Raw genomic sequence first — 26,495 nt, 5'->3', positions numbered from 1 at the left:
TTCTTTTTATGGATCATATTTTAGTGGAAACTTGATGAGTCGATCAACTTACACTTATTGATATATCATACTTTTATAATTTTGTTATTTGTCGGATATTTAATTTTGAGTTTTCTTTTTTTCTTCTTTTTTGGTTGGAATACTTATTTCCATAATCAAATCTCAAGTACCGAGGTTCAATTTTTTTTTATCATATTTGTTGCTTACTTCCTTTGGAGATTTGAAAGTTTTTCAACTTCGATTATATTAAAATAAAAAAAATAGATTTAAATATTGTATAGTTTCAATTTACAATTTTAACTTAATAAATTTTTTTAGACGGTGATTATTATTCCATTCTCATATGAAGGTGTTGAACTTTTTGAATCAAATGAGTTAATGTATTTTGATTTCACAAAAAGAAAGATAATTTAATGTGTATTACTTTGATTGATAAATCTATACTATCTATATCTATACTATTATATATTATATCTATACTTCTATACTATATTATTAAGTGTGAGGACATCATAATAACTACCTAGAGAGGACATTATCTTTTTTTCCAGTTTTACCCTTATATGATACTAATATTACACATTTGTTTTTTTTTTTTAAATTTCAACACACACTTTTTTTTTATTTTTTTATTTCAATCATTCAAATATCAATTTAGTCCCTTCATAATTTGTCAAATTTCACTTTAGTCCATCGATAATGATAAAAAATATTGCACACACACAACACGTGTGCAGAGTAACTAGTATATTATTAAGTGTGAGGACATGATAATAACTACTTAGAGAGGACACCAATTTTTTTTCCAATTTTAAGCTTATATGATACTAATATTACATTTTTTTGTTTTTTTTTAATTTCAACACACACTTTTATTTATTTTGTATTTCAATCATTCAAATATCAATTTAGTCCCTCTATAATTTGTCAAATTTCACTTTAGTCCATCAATAATGATAAAAAAGATTGTACACACACGAATCGCGTGTACAAAGTAACCAGTGTATAAATAATGTGTGTTCTTCAATTTTTATTCATTTATTTTTTATTTGTTAGGTAGATAGATTTTTTTATATTAATAATGATATATTTAACTTTTTCGTACAAAAACTGAATCAATAGATTGCATTCATATGCATTTGATTTTGTCATATTTATCATAAACAATAAATGTATCCATGATATATATGTTCTCTTTTTGATTTAGTTTGTGTATGTTGTTAAAATGTTCAGAAATCCAATCTCTAACATTGTATTTTAGATTCAAGTCAATTGAATTATTTATATTATTTCATTTCACATCATTTTTAATTAACACACTTAGTTAGCAGTAATTATTTTTAGAAGTACGCCTTATGTTATGGTTATTTTGTCATTTGACTATTTAACTTTGAATTTTATCATTTCGTTGTTTTTGGTCGAGCGATTTAATTTCTTGGTTATATTAGTTACTTTGCACACGCGATGCGTGTATGTACAATCTTTTTTATCATTATCGATAGATTAAAGTGAAATTTGACAGCATATGGAGGGACTAAATTGATATTTGAATGATTGAAAAAAAAAATGTGTGTGTTGAAATTTAAAACAAAAAACAAAAGTGTAATATTAGTATCATATAAGGGTAAAATTGGAAAAAAAAAATTGGTATCCTCTCTAGGTAATTATTATCATACTGTCACGCTCAATAATATAGTATAAAAATATAGATATCGAGGTTCAATCCCTACGTCGCCATTCCTTTTTGGCATTATCAGGAATTTATAATGTTTTCGAATGAGTCAGTGTAATATCTAAAACATGCCCCCACGTTTGCATAAAATAGCGACCACGTGTGTATCCAAGAATAACTGTCTGGCGACGTGGTGACTCCACATCCATCCACGTCACCTTTCCAAGTCACGCGAAACCTAGGAGTTTCCGAATAACTTCTCCTCCAGGGCTAAATCGGTCAAATGACCCGAAACAAAACCGTTTCGATGCAAGAGCGTTACAACCCAGCATTTTTGCCGTATTTTTCTGGCCATTTTACGTTCTCCATCCCTCTTCTTCCCTTCCAAAACAAGGCAGAATTTGCTAGGGGTTTTCTCTACAGATCTGATCACCATTTCCTCTCCATCTTTCGACGAAAACAAAGATGGCGAAAATCAGCAACGGCGTCATCACGGGACTCAACGTGGTGACCCTTCTGCTGGCATTGTCAGCCATCGGGTTCTCCCTCTATTTCCACGTGAGTTCGGAGTCGGCGTGCCAAAGGGTCCTCAAAATGCCTCTCCTCCTGCTCGGGATCGCCTTGCTTGTGGTCTCCTTGTCGGGTCTGTTGGGATCGTGCTGCAGCATCTCTGCTTTCATGTGGTTCTATTTGTTGGTGGTGTTCTTGCTCATCGTCGGCCTCATAGTCTTCACGATATTCGCGATCGTCGTGACGAACAAAGGCGTCGGGAGAGCGCTTTCGAACAGAGGTGTGGGGGATCACAGGCTGGGAGACTATTCCAGGTGGTTGCAGAAGTATGTGGTTAATGCAGAAAACTGGGATGAGATCAAGAGTTGTTTGGTTGGTGTGAGGCTCTGCCAAAGCATCGAGGCTGGTAAGGAAGAGGAGTTTTACAGACAGCGTTTGACTCCTATTCAGGTATTAATTTAGTATTTCTTTCATATTTGTATTAGTTTGTTTTTAAAACAAAATTTGGGTAAGAATTTTAACAAGTTAAATCAGAAGCACAAGAAATTTATTGTTTGTGTCATAAAAATGGGATTCACTAATTCAAAATTCTCATTTATTACCAGTCCGGTTGCTGCAAGCCACCGAACTACTGTGGCTTCCAGTTCCAGAATGCCACATTCTGGACCGTGCCGAAAGCCGGTCCAGCGCAACCAGACCCAGACTGCAAGACATGGAGCAATGTCCAGACCCAGCTCTGCTTCGACTGCGAGTCCTGCAAGGGAAACATTCTCGAAGACATCAAGAGGGAATGGAGGTTGTTGGCCATCATCAACGCCTGTATACTCGTTTTCGTCACCACCGTGTACTCCGTGGGTTGCTGTGCTCTTAGAAACAACAAATCCAATGGACACTCGAAGCAAAGGCCGAAACCTTGATCGGATAAGAATTTGCATTTTATAGAAACAACAAATCCAATGGATACTCAAACATCCTATGTTTGATGTGAAATAGTATGCACTAACTATTGGTAGCTAATTCTGTTCTTGTTCATGTATGAAGGAATCATGGTCATTTGTTTCATGACTAAGACGTAGTTTATGTTTTAGGAAACATATGAAACCTGGTTTGTCTTCTAGTTCTTAGATGTTGGAACTTTTTATTTTTTCTTTACCTATTTGAATTTTTATCTGTGCGCCAGATTCGGGTGTTTTCCCAAAACCCAGAATCTGGGAAAAATTTATTTTTCATCACAGCATCAAAATGTGAATCTCACATTGGAATTGCATTTGCATTTCAGCCCAAAAAATTTAGCTCAATCAAGTACTTTACGAATGGTCGAAACTCGAGATCTAATCTCAAACTTAACATCAGATGAGTGGTAAGTCGATTCGTAACTCGAGATCTAATCTCAAACTCAACGTCAGATGAGTGGTAAGTCATCGGCCGTTTTACTACATGAATTATAAGTATATATTTGAGTTAAAAAATAAATTTGGTTTTATGAACATATAACTCAACAATTACTTAATTGCAAAAATGTAATTGAGGTGAATATACTTGGACTAATGTATTTTTTAAGAAAATAATTTTAGCTCAAAATGAAACCAAAACTTTGATTAATTTGTTATAATTAAATTAATTTTAAATTTTTTGAGTAAATAAAGTATTTAATTACAAATAAATAAAATTTAATAATAGGCAAAATTTAGTATGCCATTGGATATTTATTCTTAATATTGATTATTTACTTAAATCTTATCGTCTGAACTTAGAATAAATATGGCTCTCCACAAAATTGTATGGGCAATTTGGGCCAATTTGAGTTGATATATATTGAATAATTTTATTCATTTCCATACTGAAATTTTTTTTAAAAAAAAATAAATTAGTTTTCAGAAAATGTAAATAATTAACACAAAACTCCTGTGAGATGATCTCACGGATCAATTTTGTTAAACGAATATTTTATATGAGTCACCCACGAAAAATATTACTTTTTATTGTAAATATGGACATGATTGATCCGTCTCATGAATAAAGATCCGTGTGACCGTGTTATGAAAGACCTACTCAATAATTAAATGTGTAAATTTGGTTTATGAAGAACAGATGAAGTAGGCAAGTAGTTTTATCTTTTCACCAATGAACAATATAATATATACATTGAATTTAAAAAATTCATCACAATTTGGAACTTTGGTCACTTTGTGATAATTGCCGTCTCAAAACCCTTCTCATGACTTTGTTTGTGGCGGTTCTTGGAAGAGAAGGGAGGGGAACTACAGCAGAAACCTGCAAGTTCTGTCCTTTATGAGAATGGAATGGCCGATTTAAACGCACACGACCGAAAACGAATCATGTCATACCTTGAACAAAGGGTTCAACTTTTTCTGAAGGGCTGAATTGAAAGTTGCAGCTAAATTACTCATGTCCGGTAATGGCTTGTGAGGCTCAGGATCTTTCAGCACAACTACTACTACTAACCGCTCTGGTCCACCATCAGGAGGTGGCACGCCAACTGCTGCTGTTTCTAGTACACCAGAGTCGACTGCATTACAAATGCGCTCAATCTCAACTGAGCTCACCTGAATGGAAAAGGATAGTGTGGCATCAAATTTTTACATCTATCACGACTTTACGAAAGTAAACCAACAGGGAAATGCTCAAGTAATGTAATACCCATCACAAATTGGTTTGCAGTTTGGACATGTTTATAAGGGGGTATAAAGTGAATCTCTTAAAAATATGGGTATATTACTTTTGTAAATGGGAACAGAATCAGAGTAGTTGACATTCTATCACAGAGAGTTTTGCTCACAAGGGCCTGCAGGCCCAAGGCCTAATAGTACATCCCTGATGTTTGCTTGGGCAACAATTTCCGCATGGCAGCTCAATCTTACTAACAGAGCTTAAAGCATGTATAATAACACCTTTTACTCCCACATCTGATCAATTTAACAAGTGTATGAAGCTCTGGCATACCTTTATACCCCCAAGATTCATAGTGTCATCAGCGCGACCATGTGCACGATAGTATCCTCTTGAAGTGCGCTCAAAGACATCACCATGTCTTCTGAGAACCTGTTAAGGAAAGATAAGGAAAAAAGACTGAAAAGAAATAAATAGCTTTAACAATTCATGGTATGAGTCGGAGAGAAAAATGGTCAGCAGTGCACCTTTCCATTCCATGATGGCATATGCTTAAAGTAGATATCATCGTGGTCTGCATTAAGTAACGTGCTTGAAGCTCCAAACATAAGTGGACCAAGGGCTAATTCACCCATTCCAGGAGAATCTGATGGCTTCATAAAATAGATTATATAAATTGTAATTTCACAAGAACTTCTCAGGGGGAAGGGAAAGTGAAACAGCCACTATGCTTCATCTTCCTTTTATTTCATTCAAAATACTGAACAAATGGAAGATTTTCTATCAACTTAACCGCATATGCTCTTGGAACATTTGAATATTTTCCAAGAATAATTTGAATAGCATGCGCAGCTAATCTGAACACAACTATTGTTGTTTCAGGATCAAGTTTCAGGGATTCTTACAATTGGAAATCCATCCTCTCCAAGTATAAATAGACTACAGCCCATCGCAGGTGTGCTAAATGCTGCAAGAGATTGATTTTGCAACAACGAACCAGTAACAAATCCACCACCAATTTCAGTGCCACCGCAGTATTCGATTACAGGCTTGTATTGAGCCCTTCCCATAAGCCAAAGGTATTCATCCACATTAGATGCCTCCCCCGTGGATGCAAAGCAACTATCACAGGTCAATAAATGCATTATATTTATATCAGGGACATTTTTAACAACATTAAATGCATAAACATACATTACGTGCATAGTCACTGCAGCAGGTTCGTGAAACAAATAAGAGAACTGACTGATATCATTTCTAAGAAAACTAGGAGAAATCTATATGATATGGGTTCACTCACTAAAAGCTGAACAGGAACAGTGACGGATGATTTTTAAAATAAAACAAAGCATCAATATAACGTACCAACAGGGTTAATTAATATTAGCGATTCAACCAGTCAATTTCCAACACTCTCAATCATAACACAGACTGATCAAATTCATGTTACTAATTTTTTTTTCTGTGAACTCATGTTATTAATTTTATTTTTCTTCTTTAACTTATTTTTCATGTCACAGAAAAAACTTTTGTTTCATTTCTCTTCCTTTCTGATTGGTGATTCACATCTGAAGCATCTGCGGATAGAACAAGCTAGAACCTGCCAAATTTAAGCTCTGTTTCTGATTAGCCATTATTTTGTACTTATAGTATAGCATGAGTTACTATTTGTTTCGCCAGTTCCTTAAGGAATTATGCATCATTTTGCCAGAGATCTCAATGAATCTTGTACGGTCCTTGAATACAATGAAGAATTATTTCTAAAAATGATTCCAGCAACTTAGAGTCTTCAAATTTTGCCAGTTAGCAATCAGATCTCAGTTTTCACTCTTCATTTTTATACGAGTATACAATGACTTTAATCTCCAGATGTTCCTACTGATTTTAAAGCTGCACACTCCACCTAAACTCTAACAACCATAAATAGATTTAAAAAAAATTAATAGACAAGTCACTTTTAATAGCAACCTATGACCTCAAAACAAATTCCCACCTACCGGATGGCTGACCAATCACAATTAGCTGTTGAATTTGTATTTTTCCATGCCCTTACGATACTTGGGATCACACCTAGCATTGTAACTTTTGCATCCTAAAAAGTACAATATTTTTTTGAATCAGTGCGAAACAAAAAGGTAAGACCAAATTAAACCAAACCACAGGACAAATTGATTCAAACTTTATGTGTGCCTTCATACATAATATGCCCTAATTGATATAAATTTTTAACTACTCTACAATATTATAAGTATAAAAAGAAGAATGAAAAAAGACGTGATTATTCTCTCTTCTTTCACGTCATATTTACCATCATTCATAATTTGTTCCTTTATTTATCCCTGTTGCCTACAAATCAAGAAAGTAAGTTGATGGTATAAATAAAATATAAGTATAAAGCAATATCAAGTACGCTGATTAAATTTGAAGTTCAAATAATCATTACTTTTACCTTGTCTTTTGATATGAGCTAGTAACAAACCCTTCTGTTTCTTTTTTCATTTTCAAAATGTAATGCAAAACTGCAGATGATGTTACTTAGATTGGAAGGTATAAAGGTTGTATACAATCCACAATTTTCATATAAAGTTCTCACCAAAATGCACCTCTAAACAATAAAACAATATCAATTACTATCTCACCTGGACAAATTTGGCAAACCCAGAACCAAGGGGAGATCCAATTATAAAGAGCCATAGAAGCACCATTTAGAAGTGAAGCATAAACAAGCCAAGGACCCATCATCCACCCAAGATTAGTGGGCCAAGAAACTATATCACCTTGGCGAATATCCATATGGCTCCAACCATCGGCGGCAGCTTTGAATGGGGTAGCAACAGTCCATGGGATTGCCTTTGGATCCCCTGGGGTATATGAAAACCACAGTTAGTCTGATAGTTTCTTGCATTTGTAGGAAAATTCTTAAGACATACAGCAGTTTCTGCCAAATTAACTTTAGAAAGCTGCCAGTAAGATTATAAAGCATGCCTATAAAAGGCCAATGAAGAAACTTCACTCACAAGGACAAAATCAAGGACTGATGTATGTTAGTACTCCATCCTGCTACTGAAGCATAAGAAGTCAAATACTTGATGTTCGACAAAAAAAATTTATGGTTAGGTACCAGAAAAGCTTCTTAGAAATAAATTTGAAGTTCACCATTTATTATTCATCACTGACAATTTTTGGTTATTATAGTCCAATGGAGAGCGCTGGGAGAATTGAAATGTAATGCTACCCTTAAATTGCACTACATAAAATTCAGTAACAGATAAACTTTATGTTACATCATCTGAAGCAGTGCAAAGGTGGAGCAGATATCACCAAACATTTTAACATGACAAAATTTTGGAGACTTGCATTACAGTATATGACAGACAAGGGGCTAGGTATTTCTTGATTGCGATTATGACTATGAAATGACAGATCATTGTGGTACAGATATGACCGAAAATTTACCATGACACTTTTGGAGATTAGCATGTCAGCATGTGAAAGACAAGGGGGTAAGGTCAAGGTATTTCTTATTGCAGCTTTCAGTTTGAGTACAAGACTATAAAATCGTTGTTTTAGAAAAACATTCTGAAACAAGCAGGAAACTTTAAATCCCCAACTTACCTGTAGTTCCTGATGAGAAAAGAATATTAGTGAATGCGTCAACTGATTGTTCAACAGCAACAAACTGGATATCTCTGCAAGTTTCTATCGTGTTGGTATGAGAGAGTAAAGTTTGAGTTGTTCATATTAACAAGATTCTAAGATGACTCTTTAACGCTATTCCTGAACTGTTTATCACTACTAGTGAATCATAAGTCTCCTTGACATGATGAGAATGCATAACAAAATTTGAGGGGTGCGTAAATGATGATAGAATTTATTGTTTGTTTTACATAATAAAGTTTTATTTGGAAACAACAACAGAGGGAAAATGTGAATGAATAGAGGGAATATTCTATTTAAAAGCAATTCCATAACACTATACTTCCATTTAAACTTGTTCTGGAACTCAGAGTAGGAGAGCTTACATTATATCACAAAAAAATCAGTACATCATATAACAAAAATTCAGGTAGAATGAAGTTTCAACAACCAATAAATAAATTCTCATACTTCTGTGGAACAAGAAAGAATAAATTTCATATGGTTTGCTATCTAGAATAGAGGAGTTCAAGCAAATACCATAAAAAATAATATTGATCAATATGCTTACTTTGAAACATTTGCTCTTTCAAGAAAATCATGCCACGAAATGTCCTTATCACGCAATTTCGTACTGAAGTTGGAGGCTTCAGTTGGAATTACAATTGCCATCGGGGATTGAGCATCAACAACTCGACTGCGGTATTAACAATAAATATGGTAAAAGAATGATAGTAACAGTGGATAAAAATATAGTGGGAAATCAAAGGACTCTGGATGTAGTGGCAGAGGTAATTTGACAACTGAGATTGCTTAAATTTGACTAGGAAGAACAACTAAACATGATAAAAGTAACAAGGACACAAAGTGATGGCAGTAGTAGCAACTTCCCTACGAAACTGACTTCCTTGTGTCAAATACAAGTAGTAGAATAGCAAATGCACAACAGATTGATGTATTTTGAGGTGGAAATTAAGTAGCAAATCATTATCAACACTTCTCTTTCGTGGGCGAACAGTCAAAGAAAATATTTGACCTAAAAGATCACTGAAGATCAGTTGTATACTGTCGCAGGTAGCTATTTTATAGGAGATTTCAATGCAGAGCCTTTTATTCAAAGTCAGAGGGGTCTGCTTTACAAATAGAGTAAAATACTGTTCTCTCCATTTTCATGAATTTCCCAACTCGAACAGATAGGGGCATCCTTGACCAAAATTTGCTAGTTAACATCTTGATATAAAATTTTGCCAGTTCCTCCTTGGTCTTACTTTCCTTTATTTACGATTTATCATCCAACATATATATGGTTATAGAGGTCATAGAGCTAGAATGACAAAAACTGGGGATGGTGGGAGGGTAAAGAGAGAGATAAAGACAAAATAAAAGAGTGAAAGTTTACCTGTATAAAGGAATTCTTTTATCACCACGAATGATAAGATCCTAGATATGATAGCAGGAAGGGTGAGAGAACAAAATTAGGAGAAAGAAACAAAGATATGTTAATGCAGGAGAATATGTCCCTTCAACATGTTTCCAACCAGAATACATTTCAAAATTGTAACTGATTTGTTATCCAAATATGACTAATGTTAGAACAACTACAATGTATAATAGGGAGAACATATCAATTCCATCAGTCGTAATAAAATACAAAGTGACAACTGATAATTCCCGAAACGCAGAGAGCTGTCTATTGCTAAAAGTCAAACAACAGAACTATATATTTGTTGTACTTCCCAAGAAGATATTAAAAACACTAAGGCTGACTTTTAAAGTAAGAGGCAAGGATAAACAAGAATTTTGGAGATTAAGTTCATTGGCAGGGAGAATACAATAATTACGTAAACTTCTTGAAATTGTACTGACAATTGTGAAGGTCACGAAATAATCATGTTTTAGCACCTAAGTTTCTTCAGGTTCATCTGGAAAGACCAGTTTTTCTCGTCATGATCATGGAAGTGTGAAGTGTGGTTGTCATCAGTGGGTAAGCTTTACCATTGAAAACTATAGGCTCATAACTTGCCTAACGATCTATCAGTATCATCAGGAATTCTCTGGTTCATGGGGAGAACAGACTCACGAAGAAAGTCTTTGATAGTTCAAACTCGTTTCATGTAGAAAATACTCTTAGGTAGTGGCTTGATATTTCGAGTTTAAGAAACACTATAAGCTACCATGATGCTCTTCTATTGGATAAAGGGAATAACCTGAGTAAAAATGGCTTTGGCTTTCGATATTTTGAGCCTTGCAGATATTTCAGTTGATGCAAAACTATCAGCAATAGACACAACAACGTAACCAGCAAGTACTATGGCCAGGTAGATCACCACAGAATTGACATCCATGGGCATATCTATGGCAATAGCTGATCCTTTCTTCAAAGCCAGGGTTTCAATTGCATAAGCAACATGCCTAGGAAAAAAGATAGTACGCGGTGTTTCATATAATCCAAACACTAAACATTTAGATCTCTTGAGACAATGAGCAGCAAAGAACACAAAGATAATGTGGATGATACAAAAAATATATTAAAGCTCAAGAAACCCACTTTAAAAAATGATTGAAAATATAAATGAGTTTCTCCTAGGACTGAGAAAAACACGAATAAAAATTACTTTTCAGTAAAATTGTAAAAATGGTACAACACACAAGGCTTTAAGGAAAAAGATATTTTAGCCTTCTCAAGGCTGATAATTGACCTTAAAAGCTCTCATTTAGTTCAGAGAACCTATTTGATGCCAATTTTATGAAATAGATGGTGTTATCTACATGGTTTCTGCTTCAGCATCTGCTACATCTCTTATCAACAAAATCAAGAGATGAATCCAATTATAAAAATTAAATCAACTCTTATACATTTGACTGCCAAATAATTCAAATGTGTGATCCCCTGCTCTACAGTTTGCCTGATTGTGGTCTCAAAGTTGGGATGTCCAGTAGTTGCTATCGAGATTGCAGCAGACGCAACTTTACAGGGCGTTTCACCTTAGCTTATCAGACATTCCAAACATTTACCAAAAAAATATCACAACAAAACAATCACAACAACAAAGTACTCGACACAAAAATATCATACCAAACTTCAGCACGCAGCTTCTTGAGGGTCATTTTATTCACTGGTGACTCATCTTCTCCTTCATACCGCCATATCAAGGCAGTGTCATCAAGAGTCCTTTCACCACTTGGATTCAGGCAATTCTTTGCTGGATTGGTGCACGCCTGAGGAAGCCAGTGACCACCAGGGTAAGTAGGACCCTCATGCAAAATGCATTCAGGAGGAACTGAAAATGAGATCTTCATTTCCGCTAGTACAGTTTTCCAATAAACCTAACAAACGCAAAGAAGAAACATCAGATGGAAAAATGTACTTGCATCTTTAATTATCAAGTACAAGTACTCAACCTATCAATACATTCCAACCTCAGGGTTTGAGACTGAAAATTCCTGAAAATCAATGAAGCTTGAAATAGGATCCACATATTTTGTCCCAAAGAATTCACTTCCATGCTTCACCAGTAGTCGTCCAACATTAGTCGCATTTGCACTACCACTGTATACAACATTCATCATGATTAGTTTAAAATGCAGATCCAAATATTTGAATAACTATCTTGATCTTGTATCTCTAAAGTACACCTATTTCACTTATTTTGCAATTTCTATTTCTTGTGTGCTAGTATAACTGCAACCATACAAATGATCAATCCTTTCTACAATAAGTAAGCAATCCTGTCGACTTCTACGTAGCTAAATATGAGAAAATAATGCGATAAATAGGCAACAAAAAACCAAAAAAAAAAAACAACAACTAATGCTTTATCTAATCGATGGAGTCAGAAAGAGAGACGAAAATGTAAAGTGACCAAGATTGAATCATGTCGCAATTTTTTTCCAATAAACGATGTTGGAAAAAAGTACAAAGTGTTTGAGTACTACTAGTTATAACTTCGTCAAGGTCGCTCGCAATCGCACCGGAAGCAAAAATGAAATTATACATACGAGTCCGGCGACCAAGCCGGCGGGTCGGGTCCAAAGTTTTTGTAGCAGCCGTAGTACATCATCTGATGCAAAGAAAATGAAAGCTCCGGAGTGAGAAGGTGCTTGGAGATGTCGTGCCAAGTCTTGGGAGTTCCAGCACCGGAACTACGGATTATTCCGGCGAGTTTGCGGATGAAGTTGATCGGAAACATCGTCAGGAATGCCCAGCGCCGATATATCCTCGGCGGTGATACAGTCGAGGGACTTGTAACTTTCACTCGCCATTCTCCCAATCTTCTTTCCACGCTATCTCTGTGCCACTGCCAACAACAAGAATAAGCTCTATAGCCCAAAATATTTTATATAATTATATTATATATAATAAATAAATAAATAAATATGTAAAATTGTCAAAATACAACATTGACAATTGATTTTCAAAAAATAATATTGATTTTTATATGAATTGTAAAAACTAACAAAAACTTTACATTTATTGTTCTACCTTATTAATATTTTATGGTAAAAATTTGTGTGAGACGGTCTCACGAGTCACGAGTCGTATTTTATGAAACGGATATCTTATTTGAATCATCCATGAAAAAATATTATTTTTTATGCTAAGAGTATTAATTTTTGTTTTGAATATAAATAAGGTTGACATGTCTCACAAATAAAGATTCGTTAGATTGTCTCACAGATAAAAATTCGTGATTCCGTCTCATATATATAAACGATATTTAGATATACAAAATATTATCATTTGAAATCTATTAATTGCTATTCAACTCATTATAGAAAAATCATATTATAATATAATAAAATTGTTTTAATTTTTAAATATTATGAACTAAGATCAGAAATGAAGTTATTCATTATTCTATATGATAAAAAAACAAAAATAAATATTAATAATATATATTATTATGATATATTTGTATATATATAATAATAAGATTGATTCATTGTCTTCCTTACATATGAAAATTTCAAAAACTCTATAAAAAGTAATAACAGAATAATACTATGATAAGAAAATCAAGTACATTTATCACAGCGGTAACAGATTTTATCTCTGATTTTCAGAACATTATGATCTTCGTTTTTTTAAATTGTTGATGTGATTTTCCCTCGAAAAATCATTTGAAAAAAGAATTCTACACTTAATCAGAGCCACCCGGAAGTAACTTGGCCGAGCTTGGTGTGCCGAATCTGCGAGTTGGTGTCGTGATAACTTTCGAAGGTGATATAACTTCAGCTACGGCGAAACTAGCAGTATCCGCCCCTAATCGGCTCTGCAACCAGCCATTGCCACCACAAAAGCCGCCACTCATGATCCAGCAATTCTTGAACCCGAGACTTGTCAGCGCTCTAGCTACTATTTTTGCTGAATCTGTATACCTGGACGACCATTTGTCCGCATGAGAATGGGGGGCGGCGCGCCTTTGTGTACAGACAAGAATTACAAGAAAGATACAAGTTTAAGGTCCAGTTTTCACTCACGAGTCCATTATGACGATGTTGGAACTTTTGCTTATCTTCTTGAGATAAGATATCTTCAGTGCAACGAGTTCAGCTTCCACTATCTTGGTACTTCTGACCAGACCTTTCAGCTTGCTCGGTAAATCTTCTAAACTTTAATAGTCGAGGGAGAAGAAAAATTAACTTCGATCAACTGCCTAAGAACCACTTTACAAAAATAAAATTGATATAGTCTATATAGAAAAAGTGTACAACATACGGGATGGAGATCAATTTGTTTTTCGCGTTTGAGGGAAGGCGAGGGGTGCCATCCTTGCTTTTATCCTTTTCTGGCCTTATATCTATCAACATGTAATTCTTTGTGGACATCAAATCCAAGGTTTGAGCAGGAGTCAGATCACCTGGAGAAGCATCCAAAACAAATGAAAAAATTCAATCCATAATTGCCATTAGTCCTTGGCTCAGTTTCATGCAAGCACAATATGATGTGGGTCGAAAAATTCAGAAGAAATTCAGAGAGTGCCTAAAGCTCGGATAAATATCTCATGTATCCCACATCTCAAGACCATTAAGGTGCCTTTCAGTTTGAATCTCATACAGATATTTCCCGTACTTGTCAGGAGTGGAGGAACACTGCTGCCATTAAGTGGTCTGCATTATTTTTCGGAGCTCAGCAAGATGGCAATCGATTCATGGAATACATTGCAGGTCAACTTAGTCAGCAAGATGATGAGGTATTTGAAAATATTTCGTATTCATGCCAATCCCACAGGCTTGAGGACTTAAAATAATTCGATTTTCCAGTCTTTATAAGCAGGAAAATTTCTTAGTTCATTCAATTCATAGAGTAAGCAGAGTAGTCCCCTAATATTTAACCATGCTATTGAGGAAACTAGAGATGCTCAAATGGATAAGCACAGATAAGTTACCTTGGTAACCCCGAAATTTGAAAGAGATGGCAGAAAAGACGGGAGGGAGCAAGAAATACGCAAGAACTAGCGCACCACCAGTCCCTAAGATCACACTGGGCTCTGCAGATAATATGGTTTCCGCGGTGGAAACGGCTACTGGTTTGGCCTTAACAATAACTTGTGTTGTTTGCTGCGCCGCATCAACTACCGTCTACAACAAAAAATGATCATTTAGCGGGGACCCAAAAATTATGTTGAGGAGGCGAGCCGATGCATCTTGAAGGTGACAAGAATTTTAGGAAAACTACACATGAAACTTGAGTTTTTCTATTATAGATGAGAAACCATCCTGTCTGGTAAGCATTCAACACACTTAATTACCTTATTGAGTGCATAATGTACATTTAGACGAATACTACATAAAGTACTTGACAAAGCACAATGGCACTAACAATTAACTTTCTCATAAATCATCGCAAGTTTACCTTAGCTACTGTTTTCACTGGCTCAGTGTCGATTCCGGAACTTTCAATGGCTTCTTGGGCTTTCTTAGAAGCCTCGGAAAACACAGGAGAAGCTATCTTCACCGCCTCGTCTCCAGCTTGCTTTAAAATTGGCAGTGTTGCATCAACACCCGGCTTCACAGCTTTAACAACAGCTCCAATCACTTGTCCAGCAACACCGAAAATATTAGATCCCACATCTAAAACTTGATCAATAGTTGTCGCCACCTGAAAAACCAAGAAAACTATGAGGTTTCAAGAAATGGGTATCATTTATTTTCTCCAGAAAAATGTGTTATTGGTATGGATGAAAGAGCCCTCAATCTTCCTCTGAAACTAAAACATTCTATGAAGATTAGTGAAGTTGGAGCTAAACACAAAAATCAGCAACTAAAAGAAATTCCAAGAATTGGGATATATGTGAAATTGAAAAACATAACAAAAACTTTATTTTTCACAAACTATATCCATTAAACCAAAAGATTAAACTGAATGGGAAATTGTGCCTTATCGATAGAAGAAACAATCTGTTCCTTGGGAAGTGTTACAGCTCTGGCTTCAAGAGGCACGGCAAAGGGAGCAAAGAGGGGCAATGCAGTTGTAGCAGACAGTAACAAAGAGTTGGGTTTCGATTGAGGCTTTGAAATACTGAGATTAGTTGTATGAATGGAAGTCTTCAGCGGCGACACGGACGGCGGCGGGACAGGTGGACAACACGGTGGTCGCGCGGTGGCTGTTGCTCTGAGGGCCATCACCTAAGGCCTCCTGCCACCACTCACACTTTGGTTGGTGTGAATTGGTCCAGGCAAATGACCGGTAGTGATTGTAGAAATTCCATTATTCTGGTAATTAAATATGAACCCAACGTGGCAGTTGTACTATGAACTGACCTCTAAGTTCAAGCCACGTGGCGTTCAAGATTAGATTTTGGGATTTAGTAGTGTCTTTTCTTTTTTAGATCATTTAGTTGCTCGCCGTGAGACGATAAAATTTATAATTATAGTATTAGATTAAGAAATCAACTCTCGTATTAAGTGAAAACAAAGAATGGTACATGAACTAGGAAATTTTTTTATAAAGAAAACAAATTTCCTAACCAAAGCTCACAATTTACAAATGGTTTGCATTGGCAAATGGTCTGCTTTTTTCCAGGATGAACAACCGCCTTTTGCATCAACAAGCAGCAAATAAAGCATTTGATAGTAACTCTCTACGTTTGCTGTCAACCTTTCATCTTCTTGAGAGAATCAAGCAAAGAGCTAGTTTCTTGGTTGTTGGATGACTTGGCGAAAGGGTTGGAGGGGCGACTAGGGATTTGTTGATTCGTCTCTCTTGACTTGGTTTCTTTTACACTGTTGATATCCTTCAAACTCCTCGAATTCCTCACTTCAATGGTCTTTCCTGGTGCTGTAGTTTGATCATGTTCCTTTGTTCCATTTGAGTCTTTGGCTGGCTCCTCTGCTTTTTGTTTCCTTGCGAAGAAGGTGGACGACAGTTTGTTTGATGGAGGTAAAATGTTTGATGTTTTGGTAACGTCTTCTTGTGTTCCAATTGCATCTATGGCTGGCCCCTCCACATTTTGTTTCCTTGTCAAGATGGTGGACGACGTTGTGTTTAATGGAGGTGACATGGTGTTATCTGATGTTTTACTGATATCTGGTGCTGTAAAGAACTTGGTGGATGCAGCATTATTAGCTCCGATAGAACCTTCACTGCTTGATTTGATGTGAGGGAGGACTGTGTTACCAGCGGCTTCATTGAGCAATTTTTCCTACAATTGTAAAATTTGAGAATATTCGAAGTAAGCGAAATGTATAAAGCCACCAGTAAGAACTCGGTTGGGGTCTCACCTCGAGTATGTTATTGAATCGTTCAGCCAGATTTGGCAGTTTTAATGCTGTCACAAGCTTTATGGCACCTCTTACAGATTTTTCTAGTGAAAGAAGTTTCACAAGTTCGGTTGCTCTTACAAGTTTATCGCCTGAAAAAAGTACACAACATATTCGGTTATTCTGGTGTTTCATTTGAAACCAAGGGAAAAGGGAAATGAAACCATCAAGATTGATGCACACTCTTTACTCCCAGTCTAGTTTGAGTCATATGATGCATCAATTTCATTCTCTTTTTTATTTCCCATTGACACGCGAATCCAAGAACAAATTCCGAGACCAACAATTTTAATCAATTTATGCTAGTGTGAAACACTCACCATTGCAACAGGACGCAATGAGCCTCAAGATGCATCTATCTAAGGAAGTTTCCAGACCAAAGGCCTCATCATCAAGAGAGGTTATATCATGGCCAAGAGCTCCCATTTCTTCTATGCTTTTCTGAATCTGTGAAAATATCGGCATTGATTATCAGCAACAATACATTAATAGATTCCAGAAGAAAGCACAGAGAATGAAATTAAGTAAATTCATCTGTTTACTGTCTAAACATTATACAATTCTTAGTCTGATTATCTAACATAGCATTGGCGCTATAGCAGAACCATTTGATGATATTGATATCTTATTAATCTTATAATGATCTATAGACAACAAAAAGCAAATCCATCGAATAAAGTAAACTTGCCTGGGAGAGATGCATGTTGTGCATGATAAATTCATTCTCGAGACTATCTGCGCCCAGGTCAGAAGAAGCGAGAGGAAATGTTAAGTCTAGCAAGGTGAGGACGGGCTTGGGAGTGCACTGAGAAAAGACAAATGAAAATATAATTCTTTGAAGATAAGATGCTGACTTAGCAAGACTGCAGTTTATGAATAACCATAATACCTGAGGGAAGGATTCAGGAGACTTGCAGACAATGCAAAATAACTTGCTTGTGTTCAGTCCAACGACCCAAAAATTTTCCTCAGACTTGTTTAATTTGCTGGCACTGATAAGTGCGAGTTTTATACCTATGTATTGATAAAAATTTTGATAAAAGATGTACGCTTTAAAAATATTACTGGTACCTGAAGAGTGGGAGCCAACTACCCCCATATAGATTTGTGTACACCCTCAAGACACCCTACACTTATGTTTAATTTAAAACTCAGATGTATACATTTTTTAAAAAAAAGTCATGCATTTGAGGTCAGAGTTTTGCACCTTGGAATCAAACGAACTTAGTTGTCCATCATCACTAAAACCAAACCATGTTAAACAAGACCCAGGAGTCAATGGAAGTCTTCCTCTGAGAGGTTGTGTCCCATTCTGAATGTTGAACACTTTAAATTCAAGCATCTGCAAGAGGAAATGTTTTAAAAGTCAGAACAAGCTGACCTTTGGAACATAATTCAAACTTCATAACATAATAAATGAACAAAGTATGCCTTGTCTCACGCAATGACTGAATAAGCAATGAGGATTTTGGAAATCCTGGTATGCTTCTTTAAGGCCATCAAGGATAGGTTTTCAATATCAAATCCAAGATTTCAATAACTTTGTTCTTTTCTTTTGTATATTATGATCAGTGACATCTTATGATATTGATGGATCCAAGAATCAAGGTTTAAGATCATACTTAGTGCAACTATTGACTTATAAATCAATTATCAAACTTTCAGATGAAATTACCTCCAGCTTTCAGAAACAGGTGTATGCCCGCTTGAAATTTTTTTTATGCATAAAAAAATAGACCCCTTCCAAACTCACGAAAATAGAACACTGCCGTATTGTATTTTATTCTAGACAAACATCAAAAGAACATTTTTTGTGGTACCTGCTCTTCTGAAGGTAGAGAAGGGGAAATGTGCATGACAACCGCTAGCTCATCCTTGAAGCCCGCTGCTGTAACCACTGGTCCATCAAGAGAGAGTATATACCTCTAACAAGTGATATTAAGATGTCAGATTGCAAAAAGAAAAGTCTAGTATTAAAGCGTCCATTGAATTATTTGTAAGTACAATGTTGGAAAATTTTGTTGGACTAGTCAACGAAATTCAGAAACTAATGATAAAAATTTCTCAAACCTGCAAACCACCATGAGTGAAGATGCGGAGAAAATTAATGCTGGTTACAGCAGCAACCCACGAATTTCCTAATGCTACTGCTCTGATTTCTTCCCCCTCAAATCGCATAGACCACTAAATTTGCACAAAGAGATTAACATCAGCTATGGTTGACTAGACATTTATTTTGTCAAATCACAAAACAAGGGAAGTCAATTAGAACATCTATGATAGTGGGATGCATGGAGGTGATAATGCATGATAGGATTATGCTGAAGAGGGCTAACCTCACTGTTATTAGCCCAGGTACTAAATGGGCGAAACATAAGTGTGCTCATATTCTTCTCTCCTTTGCATGGATTAGCAAATGCACAGCCATTTTCACTTATAGAAGCCATTGTGAAACCAAAATAATCAGTCATAGCAGGAACACGTGGACCACTGCTAGTATCGTGGAAATCTATCTGCAGTTAATCATGAATTAATTCTGTTAACAAACCTCACTCCAGTTAAAGCAAGTCTCATGCATCGATCTCTTCGTCTTAATTATCTATAAAAGGAGATTCGGTTTATCATTCTTCCTTTTTGCTTCCTTAAGTTCAGAATACCTTGTTTTCAAAAAAAAAGTTCAGAATACCTCTATATGTGAATACCCATCATGCTCCATTGTGGTTATACTTCCAAGCATATTGTAGCACAGAAAGTTTCTCTTTCCATCCTTTGCAGGAGTAGCTCCTGGCTGAAAAGCTTCTTGCATTTTTGGCCCCACATTTGATATCACATTTCTTGACCCAATCTTCCCATTAGCAAGGTCATCTTTTTTACTATGGTAGGACTTTTTGCGAGATTCAAACTTTAGAATTGATTCCAACTCATCATCACTATCTTCTTTCCGTTCATCCTCGTGTTTCTGTTGTTGACGTAGCCTTTTTCTGCTGGGCGGCAATGATTCATCAAAACTATCTTCATTAAGATCACTTAAACTACCTGATGCACTAGGTTCTTCTTCCTCATCAAACAACAGAAAGCCATTTCCATTATTTGAATGCAATCCAGGAATATCTTCAGTTGGAGACTTCATTGGTGATGGTACAGCTGGCTCCCACACCCCATACTTCCCCGTAATATCAATAACTGCAAGAGCATTGCCATGTGGTTTCCATGCCATGCAAGATATGTACTCACTAAATTTCTGCCTATCAATGTCCTGCTTCTTATCAACATCCCAGATAAGAATCTGTTTGTCTAAACCAGAAGTAGCCAAATATTTCCCATTAGGTGACCAAGTTAAGAAACAAATAGGTTGTAGATGATCCCCTCGAAGAGAATACAACTTCTCAGCAGTGTCTCTATCATACATTACAACGTCGTTTTTCAGACCTGGTACTGCTAATATTTCTCCATCAGGACTCCATGCAAGTATATTCATTACTGAAACATCAGAACCATTATTAGGAGCTATAGCTTTCAGGACATGGAAGGGTACTTCCAGACTGAAGTTCCCAGTAAATGACAGTCCCAATCGAATCGAGTGAAGCCAAGTATTCATTCTTCGGATCAAAAGCTATGCTAGTGATAGATCCTTTATGTCCTTTGAGAACTCTAGCAATCGTACCATCAATTGTATTCACAAGTTTTATGCCCTCATCATCACCAGCAGCAGCCAAAACTGTTCCAGATTTGTTGAAAGCGAGAGTGCGGATGGGTAACGTGAATCTAGTGATGTTGGTCTCAAAATCTCCACCTGCAGAAAGATGATTATGTAGCATAAGTACACAGTTACCTTCGTAGAAGGTAAAGTTCCTTGATCCAAGTAAAGAAATAGTATCGTGAGATTACAAAGGGAATAAGAGACAAAAAGACTGAAAATGCGGGAAAATTAAAGTACATAAAAAAAACTATGTGCCGGAAATTTGTAACAGTCAGCTTTAGCAGTGCACATCCAAACTCTACAATCCAGAGTTATTTAGAAAACATAAGATATATCTCACATTTACATTTTCCACATCTCAATTGATCGCTTCCTGCATAATTATAAGCTTACAAAAATCATACTGGCAACCATCAAATTCAGACAAAAGACCCCCAAAATCGTAATCTAGCTAGCTCTTGTAGCAAATGAAAAATAAATATTACCAGGAAATTTGTATAGCTTAACGGAATGGTCTAGAGAACCAGAAGCGAGGCAGGTGGAATTCGGACTAAGGGCCAAAACCGTGACACCCTCACGATGATTATTAAGAAACTTCGGCGGATTCGACGGCGAAACAGAATCGTGAATGCAGATCGAGTTGTCGGCGGACGATGCCGTTACTAAGTGCTCGGCTTTGGAGTCCCAGAGAACGGAGCAGAAGGAGGACTCCCCATCTTCACCATTCTTGTGGGCTTCTCGGAGCTTCATCGTCCGGATCTTCATCTTCTTTGCTTCCTTCGTTAGGGCTAGAATCTAGTCTCCTCTCTAGGGTTCCATCGAAGGGGGAAAATGGAAGTAAAGGAACATAAGCAGAGAATCCATTGGCGGGAGAATGGCCTTTGAAAGCTTTGGGCTCTTCGCGGGAATTGAGTTGACCGATTGGGCCATGTTTGGCTGTTTTTCAAATATTTATTTTTTCTTTAAATTATTATTATTATCATTATCAAAGAGTTTGGAAATTCAAATAATAATTAAATACTAAAGTTTCATTGTTATTTATCAATGAGATGCAATTTTTGTATTTTAATTATTTAATTTCAGTGTGGGTAAATGAGACTTAAATGTATATCAAGTTTTATCTAATTAAATATTTTGTTTATATAAGTTGCTACTTAATATTAATGTCTATGCGTGCATCGAAACGTAGCTGCCGCGAAATCTCGAAAGGTTTATTTTTGTGTTCGTTTAAAAATTTTCAAGCGGACGCGCCATCTTGTATTTCATTCTAGACAATCATCAATTTGTGTCATGTAAAATATGAGTTCACGCGCAGATAGATTTAATTCAAAATTTCGGGTATCTTTTAGTTCACTATCATGTAGCGCGTTACTAATTAATTAATTTGTGCGATATAAAATATGAGTTTACGTGAGCATTGCAAGTGTTACATGCTAGTTGCTATAAATTTAAAACTTTAATATCAAATCTATGAACTCAAAATTAATTACTAATGTGTCACATGCATTTGTTGAGGTCACTTATATTTGCTCAAATGACCATACATAGGAGTTGAATATCTACTAAAGAAATATTTAATCCTCATCTACATATAAATATAGATATAGCATGATCCAAATGACTTCATACATAAACAATAAATTAAATTAAATTTAGCCCATATAATATATAGTTTTCATATGTTTTCGCTGACCATGTTCATCTCTGTACGCTAACAGCTAATGTGACACTTACCTATTGGATGTGATATTTTGATATGTTTCATCACGTTCAATAGGTGAATGTCGTCTTAGCTTCGAACATGAAATAGATACAAATAGCGGGTAGTACATCAAAATTGTATATCGATATACAGAATCTAGGAAAATTGTTTCGTCACTCAATAATCAATATAAGTGTGAATACTTCTTCAGTTATGGCTGGGTGGATGTGCTCTTGGAGAAGTATAATCTACAGCAAAAGCCATTAAAACTTGTTTCCGATGCTCTTCTTTTTCTTCCCCTTCAGCGCCATGGATTAACGCAGACGAAGAAGCTTCGGTATTTCGCCGCCCTTTCTGATCAGCAGTACCACCGTAACTCATTCTTCTTCCTCCGATTCTATACGTTTTAGCTGCTGCTGCTGAACTTGGAACATCACCACCAACAATATTCTCCTGCAAACAAAAATTCGAGACGCCGATGTTAAGTTCTCGGTTCGATCGACCATTTGTAAATCGTTTCAAACTTAAAATTTAAGTTGATGAGGCAAGAATTTATAAATATACACTAGTCTAAGGTCCTTTTTCAAACCTGCTCCCATTTCGAGTCAAGACATAGATAAATAGACACATCTCATTACACTGATCGGGCGTTGTACACGAACATGAAAAGTACCTTTTGTGAACTGAAGCTACTGCCTCCATGGACTACTGCAAATTCTTTCTCTATGGCAACCACAGTGCTAACTTCCAATACTGCTGAACATGAAAGGGAAATCAAGACAGTCAATATTATAGCTAAACTTTTAACTTGAACCGATACTTTCGTCCCGAATCTTGCACGCATGCGCGTAAATTAATCGAGATCATGTGTAGAAGAAACACGACGAACAATCACCTGGACGAGCATGCGAAAAAGACTTCCCAAATGTAAGAGAAACGAGAGTCAAAATTGCTAGCAACTGGGGAAAGGTAGTAACCATTTCTGCTCACTTTTTTTCCTTTAGGGTTCCTTCTGCATATAGAAAATTTTGGAATTATATATGTGCATGTCTTTATTATAAAGTGTGGAAAGTGTAAAATCAAGTCAAATATTGGTAAATTCAAACACATAAAATATGGGTTTTATAGTACAAGTAACACTTTGGGAGAAAACAAATTCAAATTGTAATTATATATAATAATATTTAGGTTGTAATAAAGTAAAGGAGGTGAATTTTCTTGGTCGGTTCACAATGTTAGGGAAAAGGCAAATACGGGTGTTTTGGGTATGTTTGCCGCCATGCATGTTACGAGGGAACATTACATTGTTCATTCTTAATATTTTATTTTCAGAGGTTGGTTATATTATTTTTTTTTCCGAATCTCAATCTCATGTTATTTGCGATTTTAGTCATTTATGTTTATCGAACTTTCAATATTTAGAAATTTAATAATGTTTCATCGGAAATTATATGTGTCGGAGTCATGTATGAACCACAATAAGTTCCACATTAACATCACGTAGAGAGAAAAAAATTAAAATTGCAGAAATAATGAAAATGTGGACCGAGACTGAAATTTAACAAAATAGAAGACCGAAATCGCAGTGGGAAAAAATGATATTTAAAAATCTATGCATAAATGTTTACTTATAACAATATTCGACGAATAAGTCATTGAAGTAGTCATCAAAAATCACATAAATACCGAACTTTGTATGATTTACTATACGCAAATAGTAAACATCACACAATGGTTAATATTCAGGAAACAACAATGGTCAACTATATCAACTGTACTTGAACTATTAAATAATCATATTCGATGCTAACATCAAAGATTACATTATGTAGAGAAGCTATAACATATGCGAGTATGTTGATCGATCTTGTTGAGCAGTAACAACCGTCTTTGATAGAAGAGCGATTGAAACAACATTTGAACTGTTATACGATTTAAAACTTTAGAATAATATACACACATATTATTATCATATTCGACAATAACTTTTAATGAAACAATAAACATGAGAGAGATGAAAAACAATGCAAATCTAACCGGAATTGAAGAACATGGGGGGCAAAGTGGGGACGTGCCCGCATCGAATTGCAGACCTATCATATGACTTACCATAACAAACACAGACATTTTTAACTTTTATTATTTTGTCAAATTTACTGTCAGAAAATTACAGAGCACGAGGCCATGTTTTTAGACTTTAGTAATATGGGTTGCATGCCCCTTTGGTAATTGGGTCGATTTAAGTAAAATAAAAAAAATTTACCATTGTTCATTTTGTGTTTATCTTCAGACAAATTTGCCATGTGCAAGAGCGTTAACAGCCAAAGATAAAAAAAAAAAAAAATTGGTATTCACTAGGATACAAATTGTATGCCAAGTTAATTGGCTAGTGATCTTATTATACAATCGCGTCGATGTGGGCGTGGACGACTAAGATCAAGCGTGTGATAGCTGACGTCAATAATATGCACAAGAACAATCATTCCCGAGATTTTTGAGTTGGATGGAGCAAGACGTTGCCGACATGGCCGATGACAGAAGCTGGAGCGAAGGGGAGCGGGTAGCACCGGCCGGCTAGGTTTTATTTTTATAATTCATATATGTTTCGAAAAATATATTAGTTTTTCCCAACTTGTGTGTGTTTGAATCTTTACCATTTTCGTCACAGACACTTGCATGGTGGATTTGTAGATGGTTGCCATATGCTTTAAAATAAAGGGGCATTTATTTAAATATATAATTAATTAATAAGATAGTTCAGCTAGACTTGAGACAACCTACATTACCTAACCATCTAACGTTGGAAATTGTTGAAATTTAGTTGACTGCCATCGGGCTTCGCAGAGTTTATTTCCTAGTACACACACACATATCTAACATACATATATATATATATTTATAATGCATATTGAATTTATCAACTTACCCATAATTTTTCTATGTTGCTAAATAAAATTTGTTACTAAAATTAGTGTTGATACTCACGGGAAATTTAGGGTCCGATCCCAACTAACGTCACTAGTTCAGACGTGGGCTTTAAGATGACCCTGAGCCTGAAATCAAGAAAAAGACCGTTAAGAGGGGGCCAGGAGGGTGTCCTTGTAGTGACCCGTTCCAGAATCACCTACTAATTGAAAACTAAGCATGCAATTAACTTAATAATTACTAATCAGAGATAATAGCGGAAACAACTAACAAATGATAGTTATACAACCCAAACGAACTCTAGAACAACTCAAAATAAGGTAAAGAATATCTGGTACAACCATATCGAATCAAATGATACCGAAACTAAACCAACCGGCTACTCAACGTCCTCCTCCTGCTCCTCCGGAACCATCCAACCTGAGACCTGCCCCGAGGGAATGGGGTGTCCAAGATAAACAAAACCGAGGACGTGAGCGATAAGAACGCCCAGTACAAAAGTATGAGTATACAGACCTATATGAAATGCACATGCTATGATCATGATACCGGGGTAGTCAAGAAACAGGAATCACAAAAGGATCTCAACAATGCTCAGTCTAGAGGCGCCAAGTGGATAGTGCCGCGCGGTCCAACCTCTGGGTCACTGCATCCACTACAAGACAGACGTGGACCTAAAATGTCCCGGACCACCGAAGCCCTCCCGACCCGTCGGCCACTGTGTACTCTCGGTGTCCATGCGTCCACAAGACAGGGCTGAGCGGCCCCAAGATATAGCTTATCTCGAAAGAGATACAGCTCAACAGCAAAGGCTATCTCGAAGGAGATACGGCTCAACATGAAATGCAACGTGCAGTAATAAACGTGACATAATAGCATGCATCATATGACATATATCAATGCACCACATAATCATGCAACACATATATGAATGTATACTCAACCAGGATATCTCG

General features: G+C 36.0%; 4 protein-coding genes across 4 annotated transcripts; 1 reads left to right on the top strand and 3 right to left on the bottom strand.

The window, feature by feature from the left end:
* Positions 1 to 2,044: 2,044 nt before the first annotated feature.
* On the top strand, positions 2,045 to 3,334 carry LOC140819799 (tetraspanin-8-like). The gene is made up of 2 exons (XM_073180027.1): positions 2,045 to 2,632; positions 2,788 to 3,334. The coding sequence occupies exons 1-2, from the start codon at positions 2,138 to 2,140 to the stop codon at positions 3,097 to 3,099; spliced, it is 807 nt and encodes a 268-aa protein (XP_073036128.1). The 5' UTR covers positions 2,045 to 2,137; the 3' UTR covers positions 3,100 to 3,334.
* An 894-nt stretch (positions 3,335 to 4,228) lies between these two features.
* Positions 4,229 to 12,771, bottom strand: LOC140819369 (probable acyl-activating enzyme 17, peroxisomal). Its single transcript, XM_073179430.1, is given in 16 exon segments — positions 4,229 to 4,456; positions 4,531 to 4,749; positions 5,147 to 5,245; positions 5,341 to 5,466; positions 5,719 to 5,935; positions 6,811 to 6,905; positions 7,453 to 7,491; positions 7,493 to 7,674; positions 8,429 to 8,502; positions 9,021 to 9,146; positions 9,849 to 9,889; positions 10,657 to 10,861; positions 11,526 to 11,776; positions 11,870 to 11,999; positions 12,449 to 12,618; positions 12,620 to 12,771. Coding segments are annotated over 16 exon segments (2,178 nt in total). The 5' UTR covers positions 12,713 to 12,771; the 3' UTR covers positions 4,229 to 4,345.
* Positions 12,772 to 13,428: 657 nt separating this feature from the next.
* Positions 13,429 to 16,163, bottom strand: LOC140819039 (calcium sensing receptor, chloroplastic). Its single transcript, XM_073179049.1, has 6 exons — positions 15,830 to 16,163; positions 15,306 to 15,551; positions 14,839 to 15,031; positions 14,169 to 14,310; positions 13,931 to 14,062; positions 13,429 to 13,828 (listed from the first exon to the last, which is right to left on the bottom strand). The coding sequence occupies exons 1-6, from the start codon at positions 16,073 to 16,075 to the stop codon at positions 13,591 to 13,593; spliced, it is 1,197 nt and encodes a 398-aa protein (XP_073035150.1). The 5' UTR covers positions 16,076 to 16,163; the 3' UTR covers positions 13,429 to 13,590.
* Positions 16,164 to 16,374: 211 nt separating this feature from the next.
* LOC140819038 (protein ENHANCER OF LHP1 1-like) lies at positions 16,375 to 21,787 on the bottom strand. The gene is given in 13 exon segments (XM_073179048.1): positions 16,375 to 17,094; positions 17,174 to 17,304; positions 17,533 to 17,659; positions 17,901 to 18,017; positions 18,102 to 18,204; positions 18,284 to 18,339; positions 18,420 to 18,554; positions 19,033 to 19,137; positions 19,283 to 19,396; positions 19,549 to 19,725; positions 19,899 to 20,747; positions 20,749 to 21,005; positions 21,398 to 21,787. Coding segments are annotated over 13 exon segments (3,000 nt in total). The 5' UTR covers positions 21,678 to 21,787; the 3' UTR covers positions 16,375 to 16,545.
* Positions 21,788 to 26,495: the final 4,708 nt, after the last annotated feature.

Source organism: Primulina eburnea, chromosome 18 (assembly GCF_022965805.1).
Source record: "Primulina eburnea isolate SZY01 chromosome 18, ASM2296580v1, whole genome shotgun sequence".
Classification (NCBI taxonomy): domain Eukaryota; kingdom Viridiplantae; phylum Streptophyta; class Magnoliopsida; order Lamiales; family Gesneriaceae; genus Primulina; species Primulina eburnea.
The sequence above is the reverse complement of the archived record's forward strand: the minus strand, read 5'-3'. Positions and strand labels throughout refer to the sequence as shown.